A 26,800-nucleotide genomic window follows, 5' to 3' on the forward strand; every position below is an offset into this window, starting at 1 on the left:
TGAATGAAATAAAGGCGCGCTGTCCATCTACAATAAAAAAATAAAAATAAAAAGTGTATACATATGATCAGAGGGTCCACATTTTGGGATTGCTCTAAAGTAGACTAAAATAAATGAATTTGGTGCAGAAGCATCTTTTTTGAAGAAGAAAGATGATCATCCAAGGTTTATCCCTGGACCTGGTTTATTATTAGTATCGTGACATTGGGCAAAAGTTTCATTACATGGTGAATGGGGATAATTCCCCTCCCCACCCCAACCATATTGAGGCATACTTAACAAGTAGAAGTTGTATATGGTGTACAGTGTGATTTAAAATTTTTTAAATTCTAATTAGTTATACATGATAGCAGAATGCATTTCGATTCATTGTACACAAATAGAGCACAAGTTTTCATTTCTGTGGTTGTACAGAATGTAGCGTCTCACCACCAGTCATACATATACCTCGGATAGTAATGTTCATCTCATTCCGCCATCTTTACTACCCCCAAGCCTCCTTCCATTCCCTCCCTCCCCTTTGATATACACACGCATTGTGAAGTGATTACCAAAATCAAACTAATTAATAATCATTGTCTTACATAGTTACCTTTTTGTGTGTATGTTGAGAACACTAAAGATCTACTTTCAGCAGATTTCAAGTACATAATACATTATTCTTAACTATAGTTACTGTGCAGTACGTTAAGTCTGCAGAGCTTACCATCTTACAACTGAAAATGTGTATCTTTTGACTGAACTTTCCCCATTTTCCCTACCCCTGACCACACATTCCATTCTATTTTCTGTGTATTTGAGTTCTGCTTCTTTATATCTTATATGTAAGATCTTTATCTTTCTGTGCCTAGTTTATTTCACTTAAGATAATGTCCTTAGTGTCATCTCTGTGTTGTAGATGCCAAGATCTCTGTTTTTTAAAGCTGAATAATATTTGATTGTATATATATACTTACATAGTAAATTTTTTTTTTATCTATTCATCTTTCAGTGGACACTTGGGTTGTTTCTGTATCTTGGCTGTTGTGAATAATACTGCTGTGAACATGGTAGTGCAGCTATCTTTTCAGTATACTAATTTCAACTCCTTTGAATCAATGCCCAGAATTGGAATTACTGGGTCATATGGTAGTTCTATTTTTAATTTTGTGAGGAACCCCCATAAGGTTTTCCATTAATGACTGTCCTACATTACAATCTCAGCAACAGTGTACCAAGTACCCTTTTCTCCATATCTTCAAGAACACTTACCATTTGACTGTTTGGTAATAACTATCCTAATAGGTGTGAAGTGATATCTCGTGGTTTTGAATTTCATTTCCCTAATGATTAGTGATGTTGATACCTTTCATGTACTGTTTGGCCTTTTGGATGTCTTCTGTGGGGGAAAAAATGTATATTTAGGTCTTTTATTTTTTAATTGTGCTGCTGTGTTGTATTACTCTCCCCCTGTGCTGGGATGGAACCCAAAACCTTACACATGCTAGGCAAGTACTCTACCACTTTATATATTGGTTGTAGCCCCTTATTGAATACAATTTTCAGATATTTTTTCTTTTTCTGTAGGTTGCCTTTTCAGTTTATTATTTTGTGTCTTTTGCTCTGCAAAACTATTTAGTCCTACTTATTTATTTTTGCTTTTGTTGTCAGGGCTTTTGGAGTCATATCCACAAAATCCTTGCCAAAACCACTGTAAAGGAGCTTTTTTCCTATCCCTACCCCTCCCCAAGGATTTTAAGGTTCAGGTTTTATGTTTGTCTTTAATCCATTTTGACTTGATTTTTATTGTAAAATTACAAATAATTTTATTTGATACTCAAAATTTTAAGCTAAAGATGTAATAAGATAGTTGTTCTAGATTGAGATGTAAATTTCACCTGTATTTTTAAAAATATTTTTTAATTGTAGATGGACACAATACCTTTATTTTATTTGATTATTTGTAAATACACAGTTTAAAGTGTATTTTTACATTTTGGAATTTAATTCATATTTCATTTTTGTAAGGACTCATTGATATTCATATATCCAACCGTTTTAACTAATTGGATATTTTACATGGTGCTGGGGATCAAGCCCAGTGCCCCACACATGCTAGGCAAATGCTCTACTCCTCACTGAGCCACAATCCTGGCCCCTTTACCTATATTTTTAAGGTGACAGTTTAAAAAGTATTGTGCTTGTAGCAGACCACTTTATGGTCTTAGAATATTGTAGTGTTTGTTAGTTCTCTTTATTTATTCAGTTGACAGCCAAATCCAGAAAATGTAGTTGCTTAAATTGTGGCTCATTCTGAGTTATACTGCCTAGATTCTTTGGATTATAGTAGTGTTAATGCTCTGTGCTCAAATTAAAGCATCTGAATATATTTCTGAAGTGGAAAAATATTTCTCACATGGAAAAATGTTAAGTTGCAGGTAATATGAAAAATTATGGTGGCAGAATAATACATTGTTGTGGGGGATGGCAAAAAGCCAAAAGACTCCTGTTTAGGGCTATGATTAGGAAAAGGATTTTAGTGATGACAAAAGTATCCTTTTGAGAGGTTGGCCCTTCATTGTTAGATACATTAAATAATTAGAAGAGGAAGGAGGCAGTTGTCGGGCATGTTGGTACACAACTATAGCCCCAGGGACTCCAGGGGCTGAGGTGGGAGGATTGGAAGTTCGAGGCCAGCCTCAGCAACTTAGCAAGGCCTGTCTCAAACAGAAAGGGCTGAGGAATGTAGCTCAACAGTAGAGCAACCCTTCGGTTCAATCCCTAGTACAACCAAAAACTAAACAAAAAACAACACAGATGTTTAAACATATTTTATAGAAAATAAAATAAGTTGATAACAGGGAATTCTTTCTTTTTTAGCAGATTCAATATGGAGTCATCTGATTTGGTAACCAACCCCTTGTGTGCTTAATGACGTCTTCACTATTGATCTTGTACTTTAGAGTGATTATTCTCAGGAATTGTCTTGAAAGTTCAGAAATATAATGATCTGAAATGCTTGAAGTCAGGATAGTGTTTACTTAAACACTGTTTAAAGTGTATTTTTACAGTTTGGAATTTTAATTCATATTTCTTTTTTGTAAGGACACACTGATATTCATATATCCAACCATTTTAACTAATTGGATATTTTACATTTAGGTATATTTACAGGAAATTAATAGTGTTCCTTTAATTTAGGTCTGTAGGGTCTTCCATCATTGGGACATCAATTATATAGTATTAAGATTTTTAGGTACTTGTACCAACTGAGTGATGATAGAAAAATGAGATTAGAAATGGTCATGTTTATGTAGTATTCAGCCTACTTCTGTAAAAGGAGAGGTTTTGTTGTTGTTTGGTGGTGGTAGGTTTTTGTTTTGTTTTGTTTTGTTTTGTTTTCACATGGTTCCTGGACCAACTCTCAAATCTTTAAAATTGTATTAGAGTTTTCCTGGGATGTTGATCTTACTCTAGAGGTCACTTATTATTTTCCACTAATGTCTGTCCCAGAAAGTACAAGTCTAAAATCTAATCTGCAGGAGCCAAGAAACAGTTCTCTTCCTATCATAAGCTATTTCATCCTAAGGAACTCTATCTAGGATGAGACTGCTGTAATCATTTATTTATTCATTCTTTTTTTTTTTTTTTTTATGGTAGCAGGGGTTGAACCCAGGGCCTTCCATGTTAGGCAAGTAGTATACCGCTGAGTTAATCCTCCCAGCCCTAAACCACTTTAAATATTATGGTGGCTATAAATTATAACTTCACAGCTCTACAAGAAAAACCCAGAATTTTTCTCTATTTTCTTTTGGGGGGAAGTGGTGACCCCAACCTCTCATTTTTTAAAAGTGGGCAATCATTGTAGTATGTTCAAAATATAGGAGTTAAGTATTTTGCTGCCCTTCATTCTAGGAAAAGAAAATCATTGTATCCTAGAAAGGTAGGTTTTAAAAAATTTGCTACCTTGGAAAATTAGATCTTTCATTAGTTATCTTAGGGCCGCTGGGATTTTTGTCAATTTAGTGTAAATGACATTGAGTGAAATGTCTTCATGGTACTGTGGCAGCTCTACAGTTTTCATTTAATAACCTTATTTGTACTTTATTGGTTGTACTTTAGTCTAAGATGATTTCCTATAGAATGTAATTTTTTTGGATAGTGTATGGTCTCTCTTATTAGTCTGGTAAATAGTCTTTCTAACTTCCTGGAAGAGCTATATGCCAAAGATACTCCCATGTTCTTTAAAATTATAAGCAAAATTATTGGGTCTGTGGTTACTAAATCATTTCATCTTTTTCCTAAGTTTATTGTGTATCGTACGAGTGTTCTCATTTGAGATGTATGATTCAGTCACTGGGTTATAGCTATAATCAACATGTAAATATAATGCTAATCATATGTTGTCAATCTCTTACCTTCTTTCTTTTGTTTAGGGTATCGGGTGGCACCCAGGGCTCACTACCACTGAGCTTCATCCCCAGCACTTTTATTTTTAATTTTGAGACAGGTCTTGGCTAAATTTGCAGTCCACCTGCCTCAGTCTCCCAAATTGCTGGGATTATAGGTGTGCTCTACCATGCCTTGCAACTTCTTCATTTCTATTGTTAATTGTTTATTGAGCTCTTATAATATTCCAGACTTTATTCTCAATTTGCTCTTTTCATGAGTTATCTAATTTAATGTTTGGTTCTGTGATATTTTATATTAATATTTCCACCTTGCAGATGAGAATATCAGTTTTGAAGAGTTTATATAATACATATAATTTCTCACAGTTAAATGCTGAGACCAGCATTAAAAACCAGCTAATCTGGCTCTAAAATCTGCACTCTTAAGTACTTTTCTGTTTCTTTTTTGTTAGTATAACTTTGTTTCTGACCTTTTTAATGACTTAAAAGTCATGTCAAGTTTTATGACTTAAAAAAGATGTCATAAACTTCTGTTGTCAAGTAGTATTACTAGACCAAATGAACTTTGTCATAGATATCATCATGAATATTTTTGACTAGACTATGAAAATTTCTACTTAAATTCTCATTAATAAAGAAAGATAAAACATTTTTGACTGTTAAATACTTTACATTCACTATCATAATCATGAACTAATTTGGAGAAATTTTGTGGAGGAGTTAAGGAGAAAATGATTTTAGAGATAAGGTGAAGCAGGCCAGTTTTAAGAATTAAAAGAACACCACTTTGATTAGAGCTGAGGAATTAGATGGGCGAATTGTAAAGAAAGATCAGGCACAAGAGAAAGGCAGAATCCAGGTGATAATGCCACTCAGTTTTTATTTTATCCTAAGAACTTTAGACCACTGAAAGGCTTTAAACATAATCACATTTACTTATATTAACAGAAGATGACTAATAGTGTGGAATTAGGAGAAGAAAGCAGATCCCAGAGAGACTACAATTTAAAAGGATGTTATAGTTCAGACCAGGAGATGATGGTATCTTGAACTTCAGTGATAACAGTGGAAATAGAGAGAAGTGGGCCGATTTGACAGGCAAAAGTAAGCAGAATCAGTAAGACCTATTAATTGGTTGAATATGCAAAGAGAAGGTAAAGCAGTGAAAAGTCACATAGGCTCCTGGCTCACATAACTAGGTAGATAAGCTTGCCACTTGTGACCTTTGTCTCACCATGTTATTACTTTCCTTCAACCCAGCTGCAGGTTGAAGATCACAAGTTAGTGCAAGATATAATGTATTTGAGATCTGTGTCATAGAAGTGGATATATTAAATAGGCACTTTGGATGTGTGGATCTGGAGCTCAGATTGAGAGTAATGAAAGCCATGGAAATAGGTGAGCTTCCCTTCTTTCCAAAGAATATAGAATGAGAAAAGCAGAAAGCCTACAAAGAAGTCTTCAACATTTGGAGGGAGGAGGGTGAGCTGAAAAGAGCACTGTGAAGGAACAGTCAGGAGAAGTTGAAGAAGTATGGATGTCATAGAAGCCAAGGGCAAAGTGAGTTTCAGGAAAAAGAAAGAGATCACTTGAATGGCATTGAGAGGACTAGTGAAGCAATGAAAGAGACTTGGTTTTATTAATGACCTAAAGGGGATTTACAAGAACCAAGATTGGAATGGTGTGAAGAGTGGGAGAAAAGGGTTAGTTGAAACTGTCAAAAATCAGATTTAATGTTAAGCCACAGTGAGCTAGATTATGCATAAAGCTTAGATCCTTATAACTTTTTTTAAATATTTATTTTTCAGTTTTCGGTGGACACAACATCTTTATAATTTTATTTTTTATGTGGTGCTGAGGATGGAACCCAGCGCCCCGCGCATGCCAGGCGAGCGTGTTACCACTTGAGCCACATCCCCAGCCCCCTCGTAACTTTTTTATATATAATTTACCCTAATGATCACAATTATGAATATCTGAAGTTAGGTACTTTATAAAGAAAAGAGGTTTTATTTTATTTTTTTATTTTGGAGGCTGAAAATTCAACTGATGTAGCCCCATTCATTCAGCCTTTGGTGAGACTTGTTTGGCTTTGCAACTTCTTCATTTCTTTTGTTTATTGAGCTCTTATAATATTCCAGACTTTATTCTCAATTTGCTGCTTTTCATGAGTTATCTAATTTAATGTTTGTTCTGTGATATTTTATATTAATATTTCCACTTTGCAGATAAGAATATCAGTTTTGAAGATAAGTATAATAATTATTACAGATGGCATCATGGCAGGAATGTGAGAGGGAAGCCAGAACAACTATGGAGAGGCCAGTTTTGCTGTTTTGTAAGCCCCCTTGTAAGAACTAGTCAGGGTCCCAAGAGAACTACTATCACATCCTTTAAAGGACAGTGCTCTCAGTACTTCTCACTAGGATCCATCTCTTTAAACCATATCACTTCCCAGTACTATCACAGTGAGGACCAAGCTCCCACTCCATGGTGAACCCTTGGGGGATTCACTCAAATCATATTGAAATCATAGCAGTTACCCATCTGTTATAGAAAGAATTTTTACCCATAGAAAACTGTTTATATGCAGTGTCAAAGTTACCAGGGAAAAACAGTACAGTGGGGGATTTAGTGGATAATCATTAGAAGAGAAACTCTAGGACCTTTGAGTATTAGAAAATTACCATTTGTGGGACACTTTGGGATGTTTTTCTCACCATGTTATTACTTTCCTGAATGCTTAAAAAAATATATATTTCTTGCTACTTTTTAAAAAAAATTTATTTTTTTGTGGTGCTGAGGATCGAACCTGGTGCCTCACACACGCTGGGCAAGTGCTCTACAACTGAGCCACAACCCCAGCCCTCTTGCTACTCTTCAAGTTTTTTCCTATTAATCTTAAAATTACTATATAGATTGTCTTCATTTTTCAGTGGAAGCACTTAGACCTCCAAAAGGAAAAATAAAAAAGGATTTTCTTCCAAAAGAAATTTAGATGTTTTTATTTTTCTTAAGGCAAATAGGCAACAGTTATTTTATTTTCATTTGCATTCAAAAGTAAGAAACATTCAAAGTACCCAAACCAGGGACAAGATACAGAATCCATTATCACTACTGCTTTTTCATACAGTGTTTGAGATTAATTGCCTAAGAAAGTAGATAAGAGAGTGAAAGAAAAAATGGGAAAAGAAAAGCTGAACTTTTCAATCAGTGGTCCTGGAAAAACTGGATTGCCATCTAGAAACCATTCATACCTCCCATTCTGCCTCAAGATGACTTCCATATATCAGATGAAATGTTAAAAAAAAAGCAGCAGAAGCAGCTGTAAGTACATATGTAAAAATGTGGATAGGAATAAGGAAGTCCTTTCTAAATAATACTGAGAATCCAATTTCCATCAAGGAGAAGATTGACACATTCAGCTGTGTAAAAATTTAACAATTTTTATTTCATCCCCACCATTCAAGGGGGTATAGAAAGGCTAGGAAAAACCTAGAACTCAAAACAAAAGATCACCCTCCTTAATAAAACCCTTACAAGTCTTCAAGAAAAAGACTGACAGTCTATCACAAAATTGGATGAAGTATGAGTGAATAGTTCATAGAAACTGAATAAGATATAAGATGGTTTGACCTCAAGCTGAGATTATGTTTTCAGGTTAGGTGTATAGTTATCAAAATGGACAACATAGTAGTGTATGGTGATGTCATAGGGAATTAGCTTTGCTGGTAGAGGATATAGATTGATAATGTCTCCTGTGGAGGGAGAACAATTTGATAATACATTTCAGAATTATAAATATATTTATTATTTGATCAAGAATTGTTTCTAGGAGTTTATCATCCAAATATAATAAAAGATTACAAAATTACCTATACTAAAAGATACTTGGAAATAATATGAAAAATATTTCCTGACAGAATGAAATAGCTCTTTCTACTGATTAGATCTCCAACATATATTGGTAACTAAAGGGGAAAATACATGAGAACAAGCCAGGCCCAGTGACACACACCAGTAATCCCAGAAATTCAGGAGGCTAAGGCAGGAGGATCACAAGTTCGAGGCCAGCGAGGCCAACTCAGCAAGATAGTTTCAAAATAAAAAAATGAAAGGGCTGAGGATGTAACTCGGTTGTGGAGCTATGCCCCTGGATTTGGTCCCCAGTACCAAACAAAACACAAAAAAACAACATGGGAACAGTAAGTAAAGTATGTTATCTTTGTAAAAGAAAGAAGGGAACATAGAAAAGAGACCATGTATTTAGCTTGTACTTGTGTCAAGAAATTCTTGAAAGAAACTTAAAAACAATATATGGCAGGGCAGGGATAGGATAGGATAGCTTGTTTATATTGTTTTGATTTTTTTTTTAATATTTTTTTTTCAAAGAGAGAGTGAGAGAGGAGACAGAGAGAGAGAGAGAATTTTAATATTTATTTTTTAGTTCTTGGCGGACACAACATCTTTGTTTGTATGTGGTGCTGAGGATCAAACCCGGGCCGCACGCATGCCAGGCGAGCGCGCTACCGCTTGAGCCACATCCCCAGCCCATATTGTTTTGATTTTTTTTTAACCATGCACATATATTACCTAATTTATAAACAACAGATTATTAAATGACAAAACACATTTAAAAATTTTCTAAAAGGTAGGAAAGAAAAGAATTATTAAAATGGGAGGAAAAAGAAAGATGAGAGTTAAAAAGGAAGGAAATACTAAAGGGGAGCAAAAGACAGGAATAGAATTGAGAATAACAACAATGGGTAACCAAACAATAATAAAATGACTTTGGAAGATCAGTTTGTGGTTACATTAATCTTTGACTTATTTAGACATCATATTTGTTCTGCAGGTTGAGTATAAGAAATACTTGGGACCAGAAGTATTAGAGATTTCAGGGTTTTTTTTTTTTTTTTTGGATTGGGAATGTTTGTATATACATAATGAGATCTTGAGGGTTGGGACTCATGTCTAAACATGAAACTTACTATGTTGTATACACCTTATATACATAGCTTAAAGGTAATTTTATTCAATTTTTAAAATTTTATGCATGAAATATAGTTTCATAGTGTGAAATTTCCCATTTATAGCCTCATGTTGGCTTTCAGGCTTTGGAACATTTCAGATTTTTTAATTAGGGATGCTCAACCTTTATTTAATTTGCAGGAGCTGTGAATGGTTGTTTGTAACAACAAAGAAACATTTGTACAAATTGTTTTTGAGGCATTTATGTGTCTAGTACTCTTTTTGTTAAAGGAAGTTTCTTTGTGTTACTTCTGGCTAAATAAGGTATTAACTTCTTGATCATCTGTTAGAATGCAGATAATTTAAACATGGAATTTCTCCAGTTAATTTATGTTGTCTAATTTTGAGTTCCTAGATGAAAGAAAGAATTTCTAATTTATGTACTTTGGGTGGTACCAGTTGTGTGCTTATGCAGTATTTAAAAAAAATATTTTTGGTTGTAGATGGACAAAATACCTGTATTTTATGTATGCTGAGGCTTGAACCCAGTGCTTCACACATGCTAGGCAAGCACTTGACCACTGAGCTACAGCCCCAGCCCTTATGCAGTATTTTTAAAATCATAATCTTTTTAAAAAAAATATTTATTTTTTAGTTGTAGTTGGATACAATGCCTTTATTTAACATTTATTTTTATGTGGTGCTGAGGATCAAACTCAGGGTCCTGCACGTGCTTTACTGCTGAGCCACAACCCCAGCCCCTTAAAATCATAACTTTATTGAGATAAAATTCACAGTATCAGAAAAACCCATCTATTTAAAGTATGCAGTTCAGCAGTTTTTAGTATCTTACAGAGTTGTACTATCACTATCTAATTTTTAGAACACTGTCATCACCCCCAAAAGAAAACCTATACCTATTAGCATTCACCTTTATTGCCCACTTCCTCTCAGCTCAAGGCAACCATTAATTTGCTTTCTGTCAGTATGATCTGCTCATTCTGGACATGTTGTAGTATGTACCTTATTCCTTTTTTTTTTTTTAGCTGAATAATGCACACATGGATCCAACTGGTGGATATTTTGACTGTTTCTACTTTTTGGCTATTGTAAATAATGCTGTATTTTAATTAATACTTGTGTACAATGCTTATGAGGGCTTAAGTATTTAGTTCTCTTGGTTATAAGCCTAGGAATAGAATCTCTGGGTCATATGGTAGCTATAATATTTTGATGGCTTGCAAAACTGTTTTCCTCAGTAATCACACTATTTCATAATCATAACAGCCATCTACAACCCAGTGCTAATACTAGTTACTATTTTAGCCATCCCTAGTAGGTTTGAAACCATTGTGGTTTTGATTTATATTTTACTAAATAATTATGATGTTGAGCATCTTTTTATATGCTAATTGGTCATTTTTACATCTTTTCTTATACAAAGAGCTGTTTTATATTCTCAATTATATTCCTTATCAAATATATGATTCATAAATTGTCCCATTCTGAGTTGTCTTTTCACTTTTAAAAAAATGATTGCATGGAATTTTATTATTTGAATCATTTTAAACTATACAATGTAATAGCATTAAGCAAATTTATAAGGTTATGTAAACAAACAACCTCTGTAACCAAGCCCAGGCACTTGTTGTATGCCTGTGAGTCCAGCTATTCCCCAGACTGAGTCAGGAGGATTGTAAATATGAAGCCAGCCTGAGCAGCATAACAAGACTCCATCTCAGAAAGTGACAAAAAAACAAACAAAAAATCCAGCCTTCAGAAACTTTACAACCATTAAACACTAACATCCCCTCGCTGCCTCCCCTGGTTCTTGTGCCACTGGTCTATTTTCAGTGTTTCTGAATTTGCCTATTCTATATCTGTCATATAAGTAGATTCGGTCCCTATTTATCCTTTTCATATCTGACTTCTTTCTCTTTGCAAAATATCTTCAAGGTTTATCCCATGTTTGTAGGTAGTATGTATCAGGATTTCATTTTTACAACTGAATACTGTTCCATTGTTTGTACCCATCACATTTTTCTCCCTGTTTAAGTTGCTCGACAGTGGCTTGCTTCACCTTTCATCTGTTTTGAATAACGCTGTGATATATTTTGGTATACAGGTATCTGTTTGAGTTCCTGTTTTTAATTCTTTTGAAAATATACTTAGGAATAGAATTGTTGTGTCATGTGGTAGGTCTTTGAGGAATTGCCATAGTTTCCCACAATAGCAAACATTTTTTGCAGGGCGAGGTAAGGATAGTGTCCTTTGAAGCACAAGTTTTAACTTTGATGAAGTTCATTTATTTTTTTGTTTGGTTATTGTGTTTTGGTATTATACTTAAAAAACCATTGCCTAGCCAAGGTCATGAAGATTATTCCTGTGTTTTATTCTGTTGTTTTAATAGTTTTGGTTCTAACATTAAGGCCTATGATACATTTTGAGGTATTTTTATTTATGATGTGAGGTAGGAGGCATCTTCTTCGTTCTTTTGCGTGTGAGTATTAAGTTGTCCAAGCACATTTGTTGAAAACACTATTCTTTCTCCATTGAATTGCCTTGGCACCTTTTTTTTTTTTTTTGTCTTTTTGGAACTGGGTGTCGAACCCACGGCTTTGCGAATGCAAGGCAGATGCTTTGCCACTGAGTTACATCCCAGCCTGCCTTGGCACCTTTTTAAAAAATATTTTTAAATTGTTGATGGACCTTTATTTATTAATTTATTTATATGTGGTGCTGAGAATTGAACTTGGTGCCTCACACGTGCTAGGCAAGTGCTCTACCACTGAGCCACAACCCCAGCCTGCCTTGGCACCTCTTTTTTTTTTTTTTTTTAAAGTTGTAGATAGATACAATATCTTTATTATTTTTATGTGGTGCTGAGGATTGAACCCAGGGTCTCACATGTGCTAGGTAAATGCTCTACCAATGAGCTACAACCCCAGCCCTCACCTCGGCACCTTTTTAGAAAACCACTTGACCATAAATGTAAAGGTTTTCCTCCAGACTCTAAACTCCATTTCTTTTGTATTTGTTTGTTGTTTTTGTTGTGCTAGGGATTGAACCAGGACTTCGTATATGCTAGTGCTCTACCGCTAAGCCACACCCGAGCCCACTCAGTTCCATTTCTTAATACATATCTGTCCTTAAGCCATTAGCACATTACCTTGATTATGTGATTTTTAAAAATTGTTTTTGGATGTGAGTTTTAGTATAAGGTTGTGAATTTCTACTTTGAATCTTCTGATGAGTTTGAGGAATGTTACCATCTTAACAATATTGTCTTCTAGTCTACAAATATTAGGCAGATTTAATTGAATTTTAATCAACATACTCATTTTCTCTTGTATCCTTTCTTGCTTTTGATAAATGATTTAAATTCTAACCTAATTATCTCTATCATCTACATTCTGTATTTTAAAATGTGCACCTTTTCTTACTTCTTTCCAACATTATCTGTTCCTTCTTGGTTCTTTGGAATCTTATTCCTTTGATTATTCACTGTAATAATTCAATTTTAGTTCAGTTTTTCTTCTACACTGATTCCTTTGCCTTCAGCTTTGTCTCCTTTTCTTTAACAATGTATTCTTGAATGGATTACTTTATTATTTCCCATCTCATTTCTTATTTCATTTCTTCCAAACTTCCTGAATAAGTATTCTCCTCTCCGGACTTCTACTGTATTAATTGTTTGGTGTGCAAGTTCCTTAACTTTTCTGGGCTTCAGTATTTCTTTACTGTGAATTAGTCTAGATTAATTGGTAAAGCTTTCTAGCCTCTAACCTCTGGACCCTTGGAATGTTTCCTTGGAGTCCCAGTATATCAAAGTGAGCTACTCTGCAACTGAATGTGCTTAATAAGCATTGAACCTTTTGCCACATCAGCAGCAGTGCATGGGAGCCTCTGTGGAACCTGCAAGAACACAATTTGAAAGCCACCGGAAAGTCTCTTTTGCCCTAAAATTTGGTAACTCTGTAGCAGTTACAGAAGTTACATCCTTATAAGTTTTAACTATTTTGTCCCATTGTCCCAGATAAGAAATACATATAGAGGCTGGAGTTGTGGCTCCGTGGTAGAATGCTTGCCTAGCATGCGTGAGGCACTCGGTTCGATTCTCAGCACCACATATAAGCAATTAAATAAATAAAGGTCATTCAATAACTAATAAAATTTTTTTAAAAAGAAACACATATAAAACCTTAAATATAGTATGTAATATGTAATTCCATAATAACAATAATAATTATAAAATTATGTTAATTAATAGACAACGTACAAACTCAGATTATGAATTACAACCTATTTTAATGCACCTGTGTTGATTTTGTTGAAACAGGCATAGAATTGAAAACTTGGGACTTACCAGGTTATATAATTTACTTGTTGCCGAATTAAATTCTATTCTTAGGCACCATTTCTCCTGGACATCAAACAGTATCTAAAAACAGTTAGCAGCTCTGTTATTCTTCCCGAAATTTTCTTTCTGTGGAATTTTAACTTCAGGTGCTACTTCACTTAGATTCCTAACATATCCAAAAAGCTTTTTCAAATCATAACTACACATAATAACATTTTTCTCACTGGTAATTCACTGTAGTAATCATTTGTTTGGCACCTAAAGATAACAGAAGGTATTTTGAGCTACCTAAATATAATTTAAGTCTAAGGAAGCATAATATGGTAAAAAATAGAAATGTATGAAATAATTATTGAGTTGCAAGTAATAAGTGCCTTAGGAGTTGTTTTAATGGAGTTCTGTGGAAATTCAGGAAGAAGGAGCAAAGTATCCCATAGGAGATTGATTTGGTCTCATTGGGAGGGTGGTGTCTGAACACTTAGTGAACATTCCTGACTGAAGGAGCAGCATGGATCAAGGTGAAAGTAGGAAGTGTGAGATGGTAGATATTTTGACTGAAGGACAAAGTTAAGAAGGGAAACAGGGTAATGTAAAAGTTGTAAAAGTAAACCAGAGCTTGATATAGTTTTATGTGTTGTCATTTTATAATATGTGTATCGTGTTTCTCCAATTATTCTGTAAACTCTTGGAAAAACTTCCTACAGCAGGGCTGTGGGTAAAGGAGCAGTATTCAGTCAAATTTTGTTAAGCAGGTAGAAACAGCAATTTCCCAAACAAGTATTATACAAGGTAACTTATTGTTTATTTATTAGACTTCAGTTTTATCAGCAAAAACTATTTATAATGAAGGGAAGGGAGAAGAGATGGGAATAGGAAAGACAGTAGAATGCATTGGACATAATTTTCCTATTTGTTCATATGTGAGTACATGACCAGTGTAATTCCTCTACATCATGCACAACCACAAGAATGGAAAGTTATGCTTCATGTGTGTATAATATGTCAAAATACATTCTACCATCACGTATAACTAAAAAGAACAAACATTATAATGTTTTAAAAAATTTTATCAGTAAAAACTATAGAACTCCATAGTAATGGTATCTTATAGCTTAAAAGTTCTTAAGGAATTAAGGTCTGGGGGTAGAGCAGTTGTATGAATAATTAACAGTACTCCATAGTAATAGTATCTTATAGCTTAAAAGTTCTTAAGGAATTAAGGTCTGGGGGTAGAGCAGTTGTATGAATAATTAACAGTACTCAAGTTATAAAATCTAAGAAATTAGAAAATGCTGTTTACTACAGATGACAAGAAATGCTGGTTTTAGTTGAGAAAAAGAATAAATATAGCCAGGCATGGAAGCACATGCCTGTAATCCCAGTGACTTAGAGGCTAAAGCAGGACAATCACTATCTCAAGTTCAATTCAAGTCCTGCCTCAGCAACTTAGTGAAATCCTGTCTCAATATTTTAAAAATATAAAAAATTAAAAAAGGTTGGGGAATGTAGCTCAGTGGTAAAGCACCTCTGGGTTCAATCCCCAGGACCTACCTTCTCGCCAAAAAGAATCAGTATAAACAGACCTTACTTTTGGGGCTGAGGCCGTAGCTCAGTGGTAAAGTGCTTGCTTCGCATGTGTGAGGCACTGGGTTCCATCCTCAGCACCACATAAAAATAAATAAAGGTACTATATGTTCATCTACAACTAAATAAATATTTAAAAAAATAAAAAAAAACCTTACTTTTGAAATTTGGTCTCCAAGCTTGTTTTATGTCTTAATGTTTTTTTAATTTTTTTATAGTTGTCAATAGACTTTATTTTATTTATTTATACTCAATGCTGAGAATCAAACCCAGTGCCTCACTCACACATACTAGGCAAGCACTCTACCACTGAGCCACAGCCACAGCCCTTACATTAGATTTTAAAGAGTATTTTCCCAGGGTTTATATTTTCATTTAACCACAAATGTTTCTAAAATAGATTAAGAATTAAGAAGCTGTACCTAAGAATTATATTAGACTCTGCATGAATAACATTTTTTAAAGTTCTAATATATTATTTTAAATGATTGAAAAGAAAGACAAGAAATTAATCAACTACTCTGCTGAAAGAATGTCCATATTGCTATAAATTTCTTGTTCTCCTGGTCATTCTAGAGATTATGTTCTATGCACACATAACAGAAGGGAGGAAAATTGAGTATCCCTGCTTTCAGCTTTTAGAATAGGGAGCACTTTTTATCATTTAGAAAGAGTGAATTATCATAACTATCAAAGGATATTTAGAGTTTCTTATTGCAAAGCAATTCATTATTTTACAATATTTGTTTTGTTTTAAACTATCTATCATGTACTAGGTGAAAAACCATTTCGCTGTGATGAATGTGGTATGAGATTCATACAAAAATACCATATGGAAAGGCATAAGAGAACTCACAGTGGAGAAAAACCTTACCAGTGTGAATACTGTTTACAGGTAAGTTAGGTAGTTTGCAATTGTTCTATCCTTATTAAGTTATAAAATCTAAGAAATTAGAAAATGCTGTTTACTACTAAGACTATTTGAGGAACTTCTAAATTCTCATTGATAAGATTTATAATAGAAAATTGGCTGTGTTCATTTGTTTGGAATTGCTTATATTATGCTTATACTAATTGTTTTCTTTTTTCTCTTCTTTGTTTGACCAAAAACACAAATACAACAACAAAAAACCCACTTCCAACCTCTGAATTCAACAGTATTTTTCCAGAACAGATCGTGTATTGAAACATAAACGTATGTGCCATGAAAATCATGACAAAAAACTAAACAGATGTGCCATCAAAGGTGGCCTTCTGACATCTGAAGAAGATTCTGGCTTTTCCACATCACCTAAAGATAATTCACTGCCAAAAAAGAAAAGGCAGAAAACTGAGAAGAAATCATCTGGTATGGACAAAGAGAGTTCTTTGGATAAATCTGACCTGAAGAAAGACAAAAATGATTACTTGCCTCTTTATTCTTCAAGTACTAAAGTAAAAGATGAGTATATGGTGGCAGAGTATGCAGTTGAAATGCCACATTCTTCAGTTGGGGGATCTCATTTAGAAGATGCATCAGGAGAAATACACCCACCAAAGTTGGTTCTCAAGAAAATTAATAGTAAGAGAAGTCTGAAACAGCCACTGGAGCAAAATCAAACAATTTCACCTTTATCTACATATGAAGAGAGCAAAGTTTCAAAGTATGCATTTGAACTTGTGGATAAACAAGCTTTACTGGACTCAGAAGGCAATACTGACATTGATCAGGTTGATAACTTGCAAGAGGGACCCAGTAAACCTGTGCATAGTAGTACTAATTATGATGATGCCATGCAGTTTTTGAAGAAGAAGCGGTATCTTCAAGCAGCAAGTAACAACAGCAGGGAATATGCACTGAATGTGGGTACCATAGCGTCACAGCCTTCTGTAACACAAGCAGCTGTGGCAAGTGTCATTGATGAAAGTACCACAGCATCCATATTAGATTCACAAGCACTAAATGTGGAGATTAAGAGTAATCATGACAAAAATGTTATTCCCGATGAGGTACTGCAGACTTTGTTGGATCATTATTCCCATAAAGCTAATGGACAGCATGAGATTTCCTTCAGTGTTGCAGACACTGAAGTGACTTCTAGCATATCAATAAATTCATCAGAAGTACCAGAAGTCACCCAGTCAGAGAATGTTGGATCAAGCTCCCAAGCATCCTCATCAGATAAAGCCAACATGTTGCAGGAATACTCAAAGTTTCTGCAGCAGGCTTTGGACAGAACTAGCCAAAATGATGCCTATTTGAATAGCCCGAGCCTTAACTTTGTGACTGATAACCAGACCCTTCCAAATCAGCCAGCATTCTCTTCCATAGACAAGCAAGTCTATGCAACCATGCCCATCAATAGCTTTCGATCAGGAATGAATTCTCCACTAAGAACAACTCCAGATAAGTCCCACTTTGGACTAATAGTTGGTGATTCACAGCACTCATTTCCCTTTTCAGGTGATGAGACAAACCATGCTTCTGCCACATCAACACAGGACTTTTTGGATCAAGTGACTTCTCAGAAGAAAGCTGAGGCTCAGCCTGTCCACCAAGCTTACCAAATGAGCTCCTTTGAACAGCCTTTCCGTGCTCCATATCATGGATCCAGAGCTGGAATAGCTACTCAATTTAGCACTGCCAATGGACAGGTGAACCTTCGGGGACCAGGGACAAGTGCTGAATTTTCAGAATTTCCCTTGGTGAATGTAAATGATAACAGAGCTGGGATGACATCTTCACCAGATGCCACAACTGGCCAGACTTTTGGCTAAAAAAAAAAAAAATGTAAATAATATTGGCACTTTAGAACAGATTAATCAAGAGTGGGGTTACTCTGTGTAAAATGGAGTGCTGTACAGATTTAAGAGCAATGCGTTATAACAAGTTAAGCTGATATGAATAGCAAGATAATCCCATAACTACGTTTTGTTTGGTTAGTCAGCATTCTTTGAACTGCCTTACATGTTGTCACCTTTATAGAAGCAATGCATATACTTGTTTTAGATCAGAAACTTGCTATTCCACCTTCACCAAGTTAAAAAGGAGAAAAAAAAAAAAGACTTTCGCACAATTGTTTCCTAACTGATAACATTGTACATTCTTAGGAGATTAGTAATTGTGTGAAATTTACTCATACTGTTTCTAAGTTTTTCAGCATAGTCATTGCACTTCAGCAGGGAATCTGAGTATACTTTACAGACAGAGTGAACTTAAAGTTTAAATGTCAAGAGATTATGGCTTAAATACATTAGTTTGTCCTATAGGGGGAAAAAAAAAGAAGAAAACCACCTTTCAAAAAGAATGATATGCCATATACCCTTGATTTTCATTTTGCATTATATTGACGTGTTTTTTTGAAGAAAAAAAAGTAATAAAAATCTGATAGTCTAAGACTCCACTATTTAAAAGCCTAATTACTTTTAATATATGCATACTTTCAAAACTTTTACCAAAATACACAACTGTTGAAACATTCACTTCTCTATGGAAGTATGCATATTGGTGTCAGTTTCTTTGTACAGTTGTACCTAGATATTTTTTTATGATTTTTTTCATGTGCAAGTATCAAGGTTTTGAAGTTTTAGTAAAAAATATTCTGTAGATTACATTCCCAAGAACATAATGCTTACACAATGTATATTCCACATTTTAAATCTTAATTGTATTTTACTTTACATATACACTTCAGTTAACATAGAGCACTTAGAATCTATTTGGTTTTTGATTTCTCAAAAGTGAAAAAATTAGAGTTTTAGGTTTGATATGGTTGTGTCATAATCATCTCATAATTGACAATTTTAATTTGGGGCAATAAAAGGAAATTGGGTTATCTTTGGAACTGTAAAACTTGGTTTAATCCTTCTCTTTCAAGACTCTTGGATTATTAAACAGTGTCCAGAGAAACAAGAAATGGGCTTTTTAATTGTTTATTTTATCTTGAGTTACTTTTTAATGAACACTGCTCATTACAGTTTTACAAACCAAAAGTGTTTACTAACTCCAGTAACTACAATTTCTTTTTCAGCTAGATGAGTGACCGAAAATTTTTTGTTGCATTTCAAAATCTAAATAAACTACAGACTTTATCCTTATACCATGAATGTTTTTTTTTTAATACTTTGTCTTAAAATAATACAGCATGGTACAATAAATAGTACTTTTATATATATACTTTTCTGAAGAATGATGGTTCAAGTTACACATTGGACAGTTCTGATTTTTGGAGCGTAACAGTCATATTGATGCTATCATCCTCTTTAATTTGTTCCAACTTTTTGGTTTTTGTATTTTAAATTTCCGCCATCTTTGTCACAATGCACGTACTGATATATAGCACCAGTGGTAACCTAAAATTAATGTCTTTGGAAGAAGAAGCTGTTAATTTCCATTTTAACTTTTATATTGGTCCTGTAGGTCTACATTCTTTGTTTCAGTATAGAATATGTTATCCATTTAAATTATTTTTGTCTCTTATTTAATGTTATCCCAAGACTGTTCTCATAAAGAAAGGGAACAAAGAAATATCCCCTCCAACATTCTTTTATATTCATTTATTTTGAATATATTGGTGTTTTTATGTTAAGGAATATAAATTATGTTTAATGTGGTTTCCTCTACACTTTGGTTATTAAGCTTTGTTTGAAATACTAGTTTTCCCATTTGACAGCTTTCTTTGCTGCCAAAGTTTTCAATAATTTAGACTTCTTTGAAGTAAATATTTAAGTTCTGCCATTATTGACCTTAAGATTGATGTGTGTTGTGTTATGCATCACTTAATTGCAAGAAGAATTATTTCAGGTGAGATGTTAAAAATGGAACTGTGCTCATCCTATAGGCATTTTTCTCATAGTACTTTTGATGACAGTAGGCACTTATTTCCTGAGTTGATTTTTATTTTTTTAAGCCTGATGAAAATGTGTTCCTTTGGGAACTTGATGCAGTTCTTGGTACTGTGTAAATTTTTTTGTTTGTTTTAACATCACCAGCACAGTTTTAAGAATGTGACTATTGCTGAACAGTTTGGATAAGCTTAGGAAGGAAGGCCTTTTAAAATGGTAGTTATGCAAGCAGATTTTCAGGTGTTGCATTCCTGTCTTCAACACATTTCTTTAAATCTACAAAATGGCAGACTTTTCTACCAGATTATAAGCATTTTTCAGATAACTGATAATTAGCCAGCATAACTTATTGACTTACCATTTAAGTACAGTCATCACTGTTTTACTGTGAAATTCTAAATGCCTACCAGACTTACCTTGTATTATCATCCTATGATAAACATCTGGACAGTTTGGGTTTCCCCATTTTGGTTCAGAAAATTGTTTAATTTCTATCTGGGCATTAATAGAGAAAATAAGTGGCCTTGTGTGCTGCTTTAGATTTGAAACATGGAGGATATGAGATATCCTTTGTAATTCATGTTTCTCATTTCGCTCAGTGAACAAATTGTTCTATAAAAACATGCTCTTTCACCCTTAAATCCTTGATCTTTGTGAGCGAGGTGTGCTTTTTTTTCTCTTAGATTCTACTTTTATGTTTGAGCATTGGAAACATCATATTAGATAAAGTAGTATCTCTTCAACATCTTCTAAAAGTATCTTTTTTAACGTTTAAAATTTTATTGCACATATATTTCATTTGGTTTAGAATATTTGGGTGGCTCCTAAATTTTTTAGATCTACATGCAAATGTGCTACTTGGTAAGGTAGAAATCCATCTTCTTAGCTCTGGCTGAAGATGCCAGCAATTGGGTCATTTTCTCTCTTGAGAGGCAGAAAAGGCCTTGTGCTCAGGGCAGGCTTTCATTTCCACAGATGCGAGACACTTGCAAAGTGCTATGAGGTTAGATCTTTTGCCACTTCTTTCACTTTATTAATTTGGGTATTTAAAGGGCTGTTTAAAATAAATAAATAAGTAAATGAATGAATAAATAAATAAAAGCCGGGAAACTTTAAAAGTAGGCATTATTGTAGTACTGCGTATCTTAGAACATTTTAAACTAGAACTCATTTTTTCACAGTATGTATTTACTTGAAGAAGCACTATTATAATCAATGAGAAATTTTTGAGTCTGCAATTTTAATTTAAACCTTTTCCGTTTCAAATTGCTTTATTTCAGGGAAATAATTTTCCAGTTGTTTTGCTATATTCTGCAAATAAAAACCATATGTTTCCTTTTTTTCACTTAAACTTTGGTAGGAAACAAACTAAAGCAGACAAACATTTCTTGTTATGTTTGTTGCTTTCTTTAATCCAAAATGGATAAAAAAGTAAAACCCTGTAAACATTATTTTATTTTTTTATGCAATACCATGCTGTAAATACGGTTCATCAAGTAAGGATGTACCTATGATTGAATCTTTAATTCTGCACAGTTAGAGTTTATATATAAATGTGTCTTGACAATCAAGGACTTTCATGTGAGTCTTCCTTTATGATGTTTATTAATGTTATGCATTCCATTTGTTTTGAAGTGAGTACCAATGTGCTAATTTGTATTGTCTGAAAGTATGTAATGTTTTTACAGCTTGTTTTTAAGAATCTGTAAATATGTACAAACAAATCACAGTACTGCTTTATGTTAGAAGGCATATGATGTTGTACTGTATGTAAGCAATAATACATAGCAGTGCTAACTTTACAAGTAGCATCAGGAAAGTTCTAAAAACATTTCAGAGTTATTATTATCCTTATTTCATTTAATGATGATTATCTTTAATCAGTTTTTATAAGCAAATTCCATTGTTCCTCCTTTTGGAACGTAACACTGTTTACACAGCATAATTGAAGTTGCAGAGGAGACAGGCTAAATCTGGCTTCATCTGTACTCACTTTCACTAAGCATTGAATGGCCTTACCACTCTTCTGCAAGATGGAGGAAGACCGCAAAACTTAGTGCCCATCACACTGAAGGAAGGGATGTGTTGTTGTTGTTGTCGTTGTTGTTGTTTTTCCCTGCTTCTGTACTGCTACCTAACTTTGTGATTTGCTTTGGATTTTAATATTTGTTTCTGATATAGATTCAAGCCCGTAAGTTTTGAGGTGACTTCAGCTCCATTGTGAAATAGATAGTTCTCTTCATATTTCATAGCTACATTTCAAATAATTCTAAACTTTCTACTTTGATTTTTAGATACTTATTTTTCAAGCTTGATTTCTCAGCTAATCAGATGACTTTATTCAACTTCAATACAAAGAAAGACAAACTTATTGTAGTTTGAAGTGAGTCAATATAATACTGTACAGAACAGCTAACTATTTGAACACACACATCACTGCTTTAGAAATAAAACCGCCAATTTATAAATGTATATGACCTACATTTTATAGGAGAAATGTTTTTAAATGCTAGTCATTTATATAATGTGCTTTGAAGGATTTGCTAGTCCACTTCTGTCACTTTTTAGTACACTGGTATCTTTTATATGTAATGTATGCTTTTTATTATTGTAGCAAAGCATTTCAGTAGAAAGAATTTTGCAACAATATGGGGGAAATTTTTCATTGTTGGATTTGAATTATACTGGATTTTATCTGTGTAGTCTTACTTGTCTTTATTTTAATGCTGTCTGGAAGGGAACTTGGTATCCAAATAAAGCAGGTAACCTCATTTTACTTCAAGGGCATACTGTGTAGTGCTGAATTTAATCTGGAAATCTGATGATTTTGAAAAGAAAACAAGTTTATAAAAATTGTACAGAAGAAATTAAATGTGTGATGGAAATCCTGATGGTGGAGCATTTGAATTTTCTGATACATAGTGTTATTTTCCTGGGATTCCCTACGCCTTCTTTGTATATCAGCTAATAAAAGAAAAACCCTGTCATTGAAATTGGTAGGATAATAGGCTATTCTGATTATACAGTATTATTTTTCCTATCCAATTTTCTGACCCTTTTCTTAATCACTGTAAAATTTTATTTTCTATTTCCTATTGATAATTAAACATGTACATAATATAGACGCTGTTGTGTAGAACTGAATGGATCTAGTTGCCAAGCTTGAATGGGTAACTAAGTGGAAATATTTGATGGATATTGAGAATTCATGAAATGCCACAGCAAATTTAAGAGGGAAGGCGGGGGGCATGGTATGACTTGGGAAAGTCACAGCAGATTGTTTCTTCAGCCCCCTAGGAAATCAGTGTGGAGGAATCAACTGCAAACTCAGATCAGATAAAATGTGGCTCTTTCCTTATCCTCCCCCCAAAATATGAGCACTAAATTTCCAAATCTACTCAGGTGAAAATCGCTTTGCGATGAAACTTGCCACATGGAAATTTTCACTGTTAAATAATATATTTGTGATATTTTTAAATACAGACTTTTACATCAGTAGTCAGCAGCCTGATGATTGAAATTTAGTAAGTCAGTATATTTTAAAATATATTTTGTCCTCCATATTTAATTGTTTTTAAACAATTGGGAGGATTTTATGTTTAAATACATTTTTATCATCATTGTTTAAAAAAAAAAAGTCTTGGTTGACCCCATATGATTGCCATGATTTGCTGAGTCTTTATAATACAGTGAAAGCTTGTTTCATATGTAGTCATGGAACGTAGAAATGTTCTTTAAACTGACTTACTCATTAAGAGGTTTAATGAGTTTCACAGCTTTTGACACTGTTGTCATATAGTTAGTCTTGCCACTTAAGGAGTTTATAATATTTTATGTATTGTGATACTAAAGGAAGTTGTTTTGCTTTATTTTAAATTGAATTATTAGACTTACATTTCAAATTCTGCATTTTAAATGTGGACACTGGCTGTTTGAAAAATAAAATATAGAATACAGTTTTATGTCTAATTTTCTAGCTGATTTTTCACAGTTTTTTGAACCAAATAACTAGTGGTAAATATGCAAAAACCATGGTACATAGTTAATATTAAAAAAGGATGTCTGTGTGGAATTAACAGTTAACAGATTGGATAACAATTATCAGGGTCTTTACTGTAGCTGTTTGTGGAATGTTTTATTTATTAGTTGTCAAGTGCAAGAGTCAAATGTTACTGTCATTGAATATTTTAGACTTGAAATGTTTAATGTAGAGCAAACAGCATATGTTTTGTTTTTTTCTTTACAGATAAGATTCTGTTAATCACCATCAGTAGCATACATGGGATTTTTTTCCCCTTTGATTAGTGTAGATAATTTGTTTTCATTTATCTACCACTTTTGCCAGTACCTTATCTCATGACAGTGGGATGCATTGTAAGAAAGCTGTCAGCAGTGAGGAATGCAGCCTGGGTCCATGGGACAAAGGTAAATTAATTGGCCCTTGCAGAGAAGAGTCCTATGACCCCGGCTTATTAGCATGGTGCTGTAACCAATTGTACATAATAATACCACTGATAGTCTACTAATGCATTTCTTAGATCCCAGTTCTTGAATGATTCAAGTTGGTGGGGTGAGGGGTGGGAAGAATACTCTACATGACACTTCTCCCACCTGAAGATTATACGAAAAATAAAATAAAATTGAAGTCACTTGAATTAATGTGTTGTCATTGAGTCTTACTTGACAAGTTATCACACAAAAAGAATATGAACATTTTTCTAATTATATATTTGGATAGAGTTTTAATTTTTTTTCAGAGTTATATCTGTTCTTTCCCTCTTTGGTGAATCTTATAAAATATTAGAATAAGTTACATCTGTATGATGAATAAAGAATGGAGGTGAATTTTTAAAGTGAACTAAAATTTAAACTGTTTCTCATAAGTTTAGTTTTTCAAATGAAAAGGACATTTAGAATAAAACCTTTTACCCATACACTCATGCAGATGTGTAAAAGCTGGGATGAGAAATGTAATATTGTAAATAAGAATGACATTTTTCAAACAGAAAACTCAAATTTAAAAATGGTCTTGAATTGTAAAATAGAGAACATTTGAACCTTTGCATATTTACCCATTTATGCAGGTAAAGTTTTAAACTTGTGACCTTTATTTTCTTTAACTACTCCAGTTCTTAATAAGCTTCTAAAACTATAATACTCCCTTCACGGTGGGAAAGGAAGCCAGAGAAGTGCATTACCCGTAATATCATGGAGTTTTCTATTGGTTTGAATCCCTACTTGCTGGGGCATAGAACTTTGACCCTGCATTTATTCAGCATTGATCACCTACTTAGTAGTAGGCATTGTACTAGATGGAAATAATAGATGGTTGAGGCTACAGGCATTTGTGAGCATATGGAAGGCATTGGTAGTGCTATCAGTTACAAGTTGCAGTATTGTACTTGAGATTATTAAAGCAAACATTCATGGTGAAGATGTGTTGCGTGCTGTGCTGAATACTTTACATCTCATTCCTCAACAAATGGGTAGATACAGTTTTGTATTTCAGGATAGTTTACTAGGAAACACAATTTTAAAAGGTGGTTACAGAAGATGGAAAATAGAAGCAGGCCAATACAATGGAAATAGAGAATGTTGTCAAAAATTACCTCCTACTTAAAATACCAAGTTGGTGAATTAGATTCAAGCTTAGTCTATGGAAATGAAATAGATTTGTTTCCAAAGAAACACCTATCACAGGAGTGGGAAATTAGTGCTCAATAGGGATTCTCAAGCCTGAGGAAAAAAAGAGAGGATCATTGTACTCCCCTGGGGTGTTGAGGTTAGTGCTAAAGGATGCTTTCCTGAAAGTACGGAAATTAACCACCAAAGCCTAATTAGTCATACTAGCACAGTCGATATTTTTAAGTCCCTTAAGTCAATACTAATGTGCAGTACTCCAATAGGGTAGCTTTCCTTTGCTTATGGAGTTATAGCACCACTGCGTATGCAACTTGGCAGTGCAACTTGTGCTCTAGCATTTTTATCCTTCTAGAACACGACAAAATGGCAGGAAGAGGACACAGCATTGGAAATAAAATTTAGACCTCACAGAAGGTGACTGGATGAGGACAGTTATGTGAATCTTATTGAGCCCTCATGTTTTTGGGTTTTGGTTAGGCTGGTTTGGTTGGTTTGATTTGATTTGTTTGCCTTTTGACTTTTTCATTTTTTTAAAAATTTAGCTTTTGGACTCTGTGCTTGTGCCTTCAATACTTAAAACAACTATTTTATGTTCCTCCATAAGGAAAGCACGCTTGATCCTGTAGGACACATTTAGCACACACCGAACCATCATAGGCCCTGCTGACATGTTTTTTGGTTTTAAACAATCTCATGAGAACCTTAGGTCTCACAGCACGAACCCCTTGAAGTCTCTCTGGGCACACACCACATACAGATTTTGGTGCTTCCCCAAATTTCAAAGGTAAACAATTCTATTACCAGGGGTTTGAGACAGCCTGGTTTTGTTAAAGGCTGTATTGTAGGAAAGCCTGATAGTATGTCAAACACTAAACCATTCTGAGTGCCTCTAGACACCGTCCCTGGAAGAGGACCCCTCATGGTTTGAGAGCAGTTGTGCACTCAGCATAGGGTGAGAAGAATATGCAGAGTCTAGTGATATGTGTGCAAAAAACATTTAGGAAACCAACTCCCAGGCAGTAAGGCC

The 26,800-nt window shown here is 34.0% G+C and overlaps 1 protein-coding gene across 20 annotated transcripts in view; it reads left to right on the forward strand.

Moving 5' to 3' along the window:
• Window positions 1-24,785, forward strand: part of Znf148 (zinc finger protein 148) — a 146,140-nt gene extending 121,355 nt beyond the window's left edge. For all 20 annotated transcript variants that reach the window (XM_078044043.1, XM_078044045.1, XM_078044048.1 and 17 more), the window contains 2 exons: window positions 16,083-16,201; window positions 16,465-24,785. In XM_078044043.1, coding sequence (XP_077900169.1) covers window positions 16,083-16,201; window positions 16,465-18,063 — 1,718 coding nt within the window. In that variant the 3' untranslated portion in view covers window positions 18,064-24,785. The remainder of the gene's footprint in view (window positions 1-16,082; window positions 16,202-16,464) is intronic.
• The last annotated feature ends 2,015 nt before the right edge of the window (window positions 24,786-26,800 follow it).

The sequence above is a fragment of the Ictidomys tridecemlineatus genome, chromosome 3, assembly GCF_052094955.1.
Source record: "Ictidomys tridecemlineatus isolate mIctTri1 chromosome 3, mIctTri1.hap1, whole genome shotgun sequence".
Lineage (NCBI taxonomy): Eukaryota > Metazoa > Chordata > Mammalia > Rodentia > Sciuridae > Ictidomys > Ictidomys tridecemlineatus.